Source organism: Anticarsia gemmatalis, chromosome 19 (genome assembly GCF_050436995.1).
Source record: "Anticarsia gemmatalis isolate Benzon Research Colony breed Stoneville strain chromosome 19, ilAntGemm2 primary, whole genome shotgun sequence".
NCBI lineage: Eukaryota > Metazoa > Arthropoda > Insecta > Lepidoptera > Erebidae > Anticarsia > Anticarsia gemmatalis.
Genome location: NC_134763.1, coordinates 1144168 through 1155049, shown reverse-complemented (window position 1 = coordinate 1155049; position 10882 = coordinate 1144168). Strand labels below are relative to the sequence as shown.

General features: G+C 38.6%; 2 protein-coding genes across 2 annotated transcripts; one reads left to right on the top strand and one right to left on the bottom strand.

Annotated features, from left to right (window-relative positions):
• Positions 1 to 407: 407 nt before the first annotated feature.
• Positions 408 to 6256, bottom strand: Rsph4a (Radial spoke head protein 4a). The gene is made up of 13 exons (XM_076126487.1): positions 6008 to 6256; positions 5422 to 5611; positions 4946 to 5074; positions 4784 to 4872; positions 4582 to 4669; positions 4035 to 4116; positions 3487 to 3620; positions 3074 to 3193; positions 2612 to 2765; positions 2101 to 2246; positions 1506 to 1723; positions 884 to 1028; positions 408 to 547 (listed from the first exon to the last, which is right to left on the bottom strand). The coding sequence occupies exons 1-13, from the start codon at positions 6136 to 6138 to the stop codon at positions 455 to 457; spliced, it is 1719 nt and encodes a 572-aa protein (XP_075982602.1). The 5' UTR covers positions 6139 to 6256; the 3' UTR covers positions 408 to 454.
• Positions 6257 to 6404: 148 nt separating this feature from the next.
• LOC142980903 (mitochondrial GTPase 1) lies at positions 6405 to 10663 on the top strand. Its single transcript, XM_076126497.1, has 4 exons — positions 6405 to 7000; positions 7414 to 7622; positions 8486 to 8673; positions 10098 to 10663. The coding sequence occupies exons 1-4, from the start codon at positions 6597 to 6599 to the stop codon at positions 10305 to 10307; spliced, it is 1011 nt and encodes a 336-aa protein (XP_075982612.1). The 5' UTR covers positions 6405 to 6596; the 3' UTR covers positions 10308 to 10663.
• The last annotated feature ends 219 nt before the right edge of the window (positions 10664 to 10882 follow it).

Genomic DNA, 10882 nt, shown 5'->3' with positions numbered 1-10882 from the left:
GTAAAAGTAATAAAATGTAGAATGTAAATAATTTAAAAAAAACGGTACATAAAAAATAAATAATATTAAAAAGTAGGTACTACGACTTTGATCTATACATATTAGACAAAAAAAAATCTGTACATTACTTAAATATTTTTTCCAAAAACTGATAGGGGGGGCGATCAAAGAAGAGTCACAGAAACCAAAAAACATTTTAATATTTTAAACGCGGTTAAGGGAAAGAGAAGTTATTGTGAATTGAAAATTAGTATCCAATATGTGTTGGTGCGTTGACTGTATTTGTCGAAGTAGCGGGATACACGCAAACGAAGTTGCGCGGGTCAGCTAGTATAATATAAAAGTCACATGGCGTTATGTAATCATTATGGTCTGTCTGCACTTCGAACTAAATAAAACAGATCAGGGCCAAACATAACAATATAATAATAATAAGAAACTACATAAACATAACTCAGTCTTCCAGATCCTCTTCTTCGCCGAAGCCCTCACCTTCTCCCATGATCTCTGGCGGCGGCGGTGGAGGCAAGTGCGCGATACGATACGCCTGGAAAAAGGGCATAATAAAATATTCAAGTACCGCGATAGCCAGTAATTTAACAATATTAAGTAGGTATTACTTTACTACAGACTTACAGTCAAGCGGACTTACGTGTGATAATTAAAATGCTTGAGAGTTACTTTGAGAATATTTATCATACAAGATGAACATCTGCACCTAGTAGGAAATCGCGAATCCAACATTTTGATTAGGATCACAACCATTTTTTTTTTCTTTTTTTAAACTTTGTTGTACATAAGAATTGACAGAAACTAGAAGTATTAATTTTTTTAAAGACCTTAAATCTCAAGTTGAGAAGGTTCTGTTTTCTGTCGATCTTACCTCCTCATCAGCAAACGTGGGGTCAGCCATCTCCATGACCTCAGGTCCTATGGGGTACTCGTCCTGAGGGTACGGCAGCTGCAGCGGCGAGAAGTTCGGCGGCTGGAACTTGAGCCCCCATCCCACGTACATACACTCCGACCTCCTAAAACATCATGTAGGTTTTCTGGCGTAAATGGATTTAAAAAAACTCTTTACCTTTTGAAAAACTAAATGTGGGTACCTAGAAAATCATCTTTTGACAGATGCGAAATAAGTACATTTTAAACTGTAACGCTTTGCGCACGTATTACATAAGGATCTCGTCTTTTTAAGATTTAAAGGCTACGCCGGTGGAAGAAAATCTTTCATAGCCTTCTTCGTATAAACATATTGATCATCGAAGAACGGTAGTGGAAAGATAAAAAAATTACAGTCAACTATAGCAAGTAAGTTAACTTCATTTATACATACAAACACAATACATAATATCACGCCTTTTTCCCAAAGTGATAGGCAAAGACCAAAAAAACGCCACTTGGTACGATCCTCACAAAATGCCTCGTTTACATTCCATTCATCTTGTTATATTATTCCAAATTAACATACCAATTTTTCTACAAACTATACGTTTTCCACTTACTTTCCCGCAGTAGCATAAGCCACAGCTCCTGGCCATATGTTACTCCTGATGATGACGAGGGCTTTCTCAGGCGTGAGGATAGAGCTGATCCTCGTGCTCCAGGGAGACAGGCCCTCGATCCTCGCGTCCTCAGACAGCGGGGAGAACAGACTGGGACCCGTCTCCGGTGGAACAGGCGGTGGACCTTCATCGACGTCTTCTTCTTCTAAGCCTTCCTCCTGTGTAGGTAAGACCACAATTAGATTTCTTATTGACGCTGGTCGGTTAACAAGCAGCACGCTCGTTGAGTACCTACCTACAGTTAAATTTCGGTAATTTAAACCCGCACTTGGCCAGCGTGGTGGACTCAAGGCCTAGCCCCTCCCTCATTACGGGAAGGAGACCCTTGCCCAACAGTGGAACATTAATGGGTCAATAATTAAAATTAAAATCTCTTGTTATGTTTAAAGTTTTACAAAGTAGTTTATAAATAACCCACGAATCTCTTTCTGTCAATTTAATTTTTTAAAGTAGTCCGTAAAAAAATTGCCGTAACTTAATTTTGCAATAAAATATCGCTTGAAGCCGATTTTCGACGGCTACGTTCATTTCTTACCATCTCAACATTAGGGTTCCACCAAATAGTCCTGCCCTGCTTGAGGATGTGTCTGCCGTGATGCACCCAGTACGTGAGGTTCGTGTCCAGCAGGTCCTTCAGCGCGTGGCCTTGGTAGAATGGGTTCAGATTGAAGTCCATGTCACCTGGGCAATTGATAAAGATTGTTTAACAAAATAATCGTCAAAAATTTTGGTTCCTGCATTAGGTACCTATTGCTTTTCCAGTCTCTGTGTTCTTTGAAAACGCGGGATTTTACAACATCACTCTCATTATTCCGAATGAATTCTCATTAAATCCACAATTCTCCTTGGTTATAAATCTTGTATGTAATTTTGCCTGACAAAGATCCATTAACACTTCGTCCGGATCGGATTATATTGGTTATAGGTACCTACTCAAAAAACTACGGCCGAAAACTTCAGCTGGTACACTCCCAACACGATCGAATCCGATTCTGTCGGGACTTTAGAAGTAAAGCCTGAGCCAAAATAGTAATATGAAGTTATACCAGCGCCTTCCTCCATGTCAAGATCCTCCTCTTCCTCTCCTGAGCCGAAGGTGTAGAATCCTTGCGGTGATACGGAGGTGGCGGCTGCGATGCGAGCGATCTGCGCTCGTAGGTAGTGACGCTCTGTGCCTTCGAACGGCGGGAAGGTCAGCACCTAGAGCAGACAGAGATTGATCATAATTTTATTAATTATCATCAATCGGATTGTCTTTTCCTCACATTAGATCTACAAATATAATGTTGATATTTCTGTGCCTTAATTTTGGAAAGAAATAAAGCAGTATGGCTGAAATTTAACGACAATGGAGAACTACGATACGAAAACGATACCAACAACTTAATGATTTTAGATAATTGGTAAGTTTTATGGCAGTAATGGATAGGTATGCGTGTTTTATATCTTTAGCACTGCTTTCATGAATTATCTTTTCGAGTAACTTAACTCCTGCAACGAATACTTACCTCAGCGTCTAAATCGCCGGTCATAACACGTACAGTGTTGCGTGCAACGCGAATATGGTCTGGTGTCAGGTCCGGCAGACAAACCCACGGCTCACCAGGGTTATTGCACACGTAGTACACCTGACGAAGAGAAAGATAGGGCTTATCTTAAAGTTTGATTAATTTACAACGCCCTTAATATAGAACGAGGACGTAAAAGATAACTAAATATATGAAGCTTTGTGTGTGTGAAAACCCAACAATACCTATATGGTTTATCCCAAGAAATTTGGGAGGGGGATGAACTGTTGAATACTTTAAGCTTTACTCGGATAACGTGATAAAAGTACAGCATTTGAAATATATCGGCCAGGACGACATCATCACAACAGTTTCTCTAGAAAGACAAGTCTGCTGAATTAAGATATCGTTACCTTCTTATTAACCCCTTGGCCAGGTCTCTCAACTGGTATGGGAGGTGGTGGTTGCCAGGTCACCATCGGCTCTGGAGGTAGCTTCGGCTGTACTGGCTCCTTTGACACCGGCTCTTTGCCTTCGCCTTCACCCACTGTCAAGGAAATAAATGAAATTGGCGAATTATACTGAGTCTTGAGACATGAAAGATATCTTCTATCGTATGGTTAGTAGTCAACCTAGTGTCAAAGTTTTTCAAGCCACCCGAAAGGCGTTTGACATGGTTAACGACTGTAATCTTAATTGACAACACAGAGTACTTTATTGATTGACAACAACCGGGACCGACTTTTTACATGCCCTCCGAAGAACGGTGACGCTCAGTTCAAATACCACTATGCGGTCACCCATCCTACACAGACCGATGAGCACAACTGGCTATGAGTGCCTCAAAACCATGAAAAATAAAAAAATCTTGTAACGATTCCTACTTAGTGATGAGTAGAGGAGAGGTCTCTATTTAGTCCGTTTCCGTTCTTCCCTATAACGGATAATATTTGCTACTAACCTAGGTCTTCTTCCTCTTGCCCTTGTTCCCGTGTTTCTCCCTCGCCTTCCCCCTCCCCCGGCATGTCTTTTAATTCAAATTCCTGAATAAAATTACAACATATTAATTTTAAATCAATACTACCTAGTTACTTTCTCCCTTCTTTCATAACACATGACTCTCGTCTCTATAGGGCTTTAAAAGATCGATGGTTTCGTTATGTCATCAGAAATTAACTGCTGAAATTGTTTAGTCATCGCAGCTACATAATAATACACTTCTGTGTGGGCACTTGTCTGCTCATACACTAGAATGCTTGAGGTAAAATGATACTTGTTTTCTTGCTAAGTAAAATGTTTATTGCAACACGTATACATTAAACAAGGCGGAACATGAACTGTTTGATGCAATTTATAAAGAAGCGAAGTAAAATGCTTAGGCATAGGTAGGTACAATAAAAATAATGTGCGATTTACTTGATCGTACAACTTCTTTTATAAATAAAATGTGTTTCCATGAGCCTAAAGTCTCTAATTATTTATTCAAAGGTAATGTTTCAAATAATTACCCTGATTCTTCGATCAAGTTCCTCCATTGTAAGATCCGTTTCAGCGACGTAGTAGTTCGCTGTTCGACCAAAGATCTTTCCAAAAAATCTATACAATGTAATTAAAATTGATTTTAATAACAAAGTCTAAACAATTGAAAAATGCCGTGAGGGGCTGAAAGCAATAAAAGTTATACTACTTTAGTCTTCTTTTAGTAGGTACCTTATCGTGGCGACAGGTTCCTTGATACCAAGCATCACTAAAGCTATGGAGATAGCATAGCATTCGCTGTCAGGAAGACCGTACCCACCCTGAAAGAAAGAATCAAAAGTGAGACTTTAGGCAACGGCTCTTTCTGCCGAAAAACTTCCTGAGCGTATTAACCTGTTTAAAATAATAGTTGTTGTCAAGAATGTCAGTAATCCGTGGTTTGAAATTGTCTTCTTCTCCTAGATCGAGCTCCTGTTCCTCTTCGCCCATGTCCTCCATCTTTTCAGCTTTACTGGCCACTAGCTGGAATAAACAAGAACATAAAACTTCTAGGAAAATACTTAGCCAGAATTCTCAAATAAAAGTAGTAACTACATATAACGTGCGTTTGCAAAAACTATTTCACCATAACCAAAATCTGTTTGCGGCAAATAGACACATGTTTGTTGATCAATTTGTCTGACGTCTATCAATAGCAATTGGTCAGTTTTAGCGTTACATAATAACTCTCTCAGTATGGTTGGTAATAGGGAATAAGATCGCGAACAGACTTATCTAGTTTTAAAAGCAAGTACGCATTGATCAGGAGCTCGATAAACGCAATATCTGCTCAAATTAATATTATTTTTAATGCTTAGAGTTAATGGTACCCTGAACATCTCATCCATGCTCCTGACTAAGTTGAGCTGCGGTGGAGACGTGTAAATATCATGAAGGAGGTCGAAGTTTGGCTTGAACTTCTCCTGTTTCACGGCCCATGAGTAATGCTCGAAATTGTCAACGACATCCGGCGGCTTTTGTGATAATATCTTCTGGACGATGTCCACCAAGTGGTCGTATCTGATGGAGACAATATTATGTATATTGTATAATAGAATACCGGAATTAACGCGAACACGCATTTTACCTTAAAATGCCTAACGTTTCGGCGTTTTAAGGTAAAATGCGTGTTCGCGTAATTCCCGTATTCTATTATACATTAAACATGCAACGCGAGAGTTTAAAAGTTATGAATAAATGTATATACGTAGGTACATTACCTACCTACTACAGAAAATTTCGATAACTCTGGGATTAAATAGTTAAGTACGCTGTTAGTCTTAGGAATTAAAAGTTGAATAGTGAAATTTGTAAATAGAAAAGCCCTATATGATGCCTATATCATATCTATTGATAATAAGAAAATCTATTGATTTATTCTTGTTTCGCTATTAATACTTAATACTTAGTTCTTACAAGGAGTCGCCAGTCGCCGCACTTTGTTGCTTTAGAAAGTTCTTGGCGAGGACCAAATCCGAATTGAGATCTGGCATAACATTTTCGTTAGCCGCTATTATATCTGGCTCAAGTAGAAATGTTTGCGACATTTTTCGGCGTTTATGACATCTAAACTATACAAATAAAATTATATTATTATTCAAATATAAAAATTATGCAACAGCTATATTTCAGTTGTCAACCAATATTTTGTTTGACATAATGAGTACCCAATATTGAGTCTTTTTGTTTTAGAAAAGTAGGTTGCTGTTTAATCTCGGCAAAAAAACTCGGGACAATTAAAAGTCTTTTCTAAAATGCAATTTCTAAACAGAAATTTTAAATGTCACTGTCATTCTCACGTTGACATATATCATCTGTTGTGTTTGTTTTCTACTGTGTTGTGTTATTATTGCATATATGGGTGTTAAAATAATTAAAGTTACGGTTTAAATACATTGAGCAACATATTTTCATCTCTCTTAGTTATCCATAAGCTTAAGTTTAAGTTTTCATGGTATCGTAACACAACATAACCTCAACATCAAAACAAATACTAAACCTAGAAATGGCTACTAAATTCGACGCTGCGGCGTATAATTTCCGGAAGAAATGTCCGTATATAACCAAAGACCTTCTCCGCTGGTTCCCTGGTCACATGAACAAGGGTCTTAAGCAAATGCAAAGGAAATTGAAGAGCGTTGATTGTGTGATCGAAGTTCACGACGCTCGAATACCATTTACGGGGCGAAATCCTATATTCACATCAACATTAATAGGTGCTAAGCCTCATATACTAGTGTTAAATAAGAAAGACTTGACGGTACCGTCGCTAATAACTAGGATAAAAGATCAATTGAAAGACGAACAGAAGATACAAAATGTCGTGTTTACAAATAGCAAAGACCAACAATGTCGAGGTTTGAAAACACTGAAGCCTCTCATGGTGGACTTGATCAAAGACTCCAACAGGTAAATATATTAGATCATCATTAGTTTATGTGAATATGGCATAATGCCAAATATAATTATGAGCTAATTGACATTGGCATCTGATCTCATTCAGTTTGTTTTTATACTAAAAAAATATGGCTCTTTCCATAATATTATGATTCCATATGGTATTGGAAAAAATATTTTTATTTTTCCATTCATTCATAAAGTTTCAGCCGTCAGTTTCTTTTAATTATCATTTTAATCAAACAGAATATACTTACTCACACATCATGGATAAGTTTCAGATATCCAGCCTTGAATAAATGAACGAAAAATACAGTAACTATTAAAATTTATTTAATATGTAAACAATATCCAACCAGATATCATAGAGTCTTCTTAAAGAGTTATGTTATATAAATGTTTTTGTTTTATTTCTTTTTCACTAGGTACAACCGCAGTGAAGAACACGACTACAACGTAATGATCATGGGTGTACCAAACGTTGGCAAGTCCTCACTGATCAACATGCTGCGTTCAAACAACATGAGTATAAAGCATGCATTACCGACGGGAGCAGTGGCCGGCATCACTCGGAGTGTGATGATGAAGATCAGGATCAATAATGATCCTGTTATATTTATGTTGGATACACCTGGTTAGTATGCTTGTGAGACAAGATGTATGGATGTGAATGAAGCAAATGTAGTTTGTAAGGATTGTACCAAGTGGTGTTCTCTGGTCTCTACCTACGCCTAAGGGAAGATGACGTAATTTTATGTATGTATGTATGCTACAATTTCTGTGTGATAAGTCAGTTAAGAGTCCCGCTGTTAGGGGGACGATGTGGCAGCAGTCCCGGAAAACTATGGTACATTCAAACTACGGGTTTTAAGCTCGATTATGAGTTAAAGGTTAGGATGGCTTATTGGTATACCCAACATTTCGATTGAATTGCATCAAATTTAATGTTTTTAATTGCGTTCAAGACCTCGTCGCATTATAATGTGTGTATGATATTGCATGAGCTTAGGGAGGTACAGGGCTCAGAGATTGCACTACATTAGTACTCAAATTAATAAATGAAGTTCATGGGGAAACATCCTGTAATCAGGCTAAGTTTACGTTCTCTCTCTAATGTTCTCGCGCTGTTTAAATACCACAGAGGCCATCTGAATAACATTTTCGATTTCCATAATATGGTCGCCCATACTCACCCCCTTCACCACAAAAGAGTGACGACCTCTGATCTATACAATTTTCGGATTTAGGGAAGGTTCATATCTGACGGAAGATGCGTCGGGCATAATTTAATTTGTATCTATGGGCATCGCGCTGGCGCATCAACGGTTGAGTGTGAACGGTCGTGTGTTTTTCTATACATTTGTTAGTTCTGGCGTTGCGCGATCGATAATACGCGACGTATGTTCCGACACATATGAACCTTCCCTTAGGCTACATAACTGTAACTATCATCGGCTGAACGTCTAAAGTTATGCTCAATTTTGTTTACCCCACCAGGTATCCTAGAGCCGTCAGTAACAGACGTAGAGATGGGCCTGAAGCTGGCGCTGTGTGCCTCCCTGCAGGACCACCTGGTGGGCGAGGAAGCCATCGCAGACTACCTGCTGTACTGGCTCAACAAACATGGCAAGTTCTCCTATGTGGACTACATGGGCTTGACTGAACCTTGCGATGATATTAATAGGGTGAGTGAGTGGTTACTATTTAAGTCTCTTTTCATCTTTTTTTGTTTTTATTGAACGTTACGTGTCGTTGGCACAACATGTCTTTTGAAAATCATGAATTTGACTGACGTTAGCATATATTTAAATCTCTATTACGTATTTAAAATCACTATGCAACACGCAGTCTCCGAAAGATGCATAATCGATGTGAAGAATAAGGCTCAGGATAAAGTAGTGGATACGTTTACCGAATTCGCACCCAGATGGGTTAGTGTTACACAATAGGTTGCCGCAAGATGATCAGTGACGACAGGAAAGGCCCGAACCTAGATGATGGTACGCTCGGGACGGTACGTGTTCCTTGAAAGGTGGCCGAAGAAAGCAAGCTACCAAAGGGTCTGGTCTTTACCCAGCAGTGGGACACTGACATAGGCTAATAGAATAATATTAGCTTAGACGAGTGCATGACTAAATATTGTTATGGCGTAACATGATAAAAACTTGAGAAATTTAGCTTAGATCTATTTTATGTAGGTATTGAATACACGTGAAATTTTGTTTCTAACTATCAGTCCACTGCACTCATATACCTACGGCTACGTATAAATACCTTGAAAGGTCATAAGTCTCGAACAACCCGAATTAATACGCCCATTCATTTGCCTAATTTGTTGACGAAATGCTTACAAAAACAATTATTTGAATAAATATCGACACCTTGTACACGTGTCGCTATATTTATTACTTAGTCACAATTTGAGTGCACGTTTTGCTGACGTACTTATATTTAGCATATTTCTTGACTTCAGAAATAAACTTGCAACACGCAAGTACCCACATATATGGGAGGTACTTAAGTAACTACATAGACACCACTGAAATCATATTTGGACCCGCTTCCGCCCGGCAAGGAAAAGCTACTTTTTATCAAAGAACCTTAATCATTTGTTCTTCAATAACCCTTCTGGTCTTCCACCTATTTTTACGTTTGTAAAACCGCCACTACTTATGACTGTCACCATTTGATAATATTAATGACCCATTATTCTTATTTATTATTTTAATTTAATTTTAAAAGTAGCTTATATTTCATCTCAGGTCTTCAACTACACCCATGCAACATTTTATCAAAATTGATTCGAACGATTGTGAGAGTGAAAGAGTTTCAGTGTTGATAATTGTCAGATTCATTCAATTAAGTGGCACCAATATACACAATACACAAATTTTACTCGAAGGTGTATAAAATACACTTCGCCGTTGGATAACAGCGTTAGTCGCTTGTGATAGAGGGCGAGCCTATTGGCCAAATTTATATTCCAGCTGACTGACTGACTGACTGACATTTGACTGCCTCCCAGGCGCAGTGGTTTAGGTCGCCACGCCGATACCACTGCGTCGGGAGGTCGTGGGTTCGATTCACACACAGAGCAATTATATTTCAGGTACTAATAGCCGGCGCAATAAAATTCAACCGTATCCGCAAAGTGCGTAACTACGATAACACGATACGCGACGTGCCCGACCTCCTGGAGGTGGCGAGGACGATGATCAAGGCCTTCAGGACCGGCGAGCTGGGCAAGATGATGTTGGACGTGGAACTACTTGAGGATAAGCACCGGCGGAAGGAGAGCGCTGAACGAGTGATGGCGTAAGGGTAAATGCGGCGATTTCGATTTCTTGTAGGTGTCCGAGATTGTACTTAAGGTACATTAAATAGCGTCTTTTATACCCAAACGTGAAATCAGAGGTGTATGATATAAATTCGCTTTTCCTCACGGAATCGAATCTGGGACCTCGTTGTTAGCAGTCGTATACCACTACCATTGGTGGAGGTTAACGGAGTTTTGGTTACAGTTTAGAGTCTAAATGCTTCAGTTCATGTAAATATTTGTAGTAATAGTAAGTAAGTTTTGTAATAAAGACTTGAGATTGTTGTAAATTGTAAATAAATTATATTATAAGCATCCCTAAAGCATTTGTTTAATTGTTTTGCTTCTTCTTTATCGCTAAAAGCTTGTTTGCATTTGATTTGATACCAGATACAAATCTATGGCGTATCGTGATGATCATAGAATGGCTACATCAAAGAGGTAGGATAACTAGGTTTCAGGATTGAATACTCTTTGCGATAGACAATTATTCATAATTTGAAGTAGCACGTCACGCGCTGTCAAATCGGCACAGATAGTAAAAAGAAATGAAATAAAAATTACTCGCAAAATTGTAC

Bases quoted from the DNA above. Each gene is read 5' to 3' on its own strand.
- Rsph4a (XM_076126487.1), bottom strand. From the start codon at position 6,138: ATGTCGCAAACATTTCTACTTGAGCCAGATATAATAGCGGCTAACGAA. The intron at 4,873-4,945 runs GTTAATACGCTC...TCTTTCTTTCAG, and splicing joins ACAACTATTATTTTAAACAG to GGTGGGTACGGTCTTCCTGA. The intron at 4,670-4,783 runs GTACCTACTAAA...TACATTGTATAG, and splicing joins GAACCTGTCGCCACGATAAG to ATTTTTTGGAAAGATCTTTG.
- LOC142980903 (XM_076126497.1), top strand. From the start codon at position 6,597: ATGGCTACTAAATTCGACGCTGCGGCGTATAATTTCCGGAAGAAATGT. The intron at 7,001-7,413 runs GTAAATATATTA...CTTTTTCACTAG, and splicing joins TTGATCAAAGACTCCAACAG to GTACAACCGCAGTGAAGAAC. The intron at 8,674-10,097 runs GTGAGTGAGTGG...ATTATATTTCAG, and splicing joins CTTGCGATGATATTAATAGG to GTACTAATAGCCGGCGCAAT.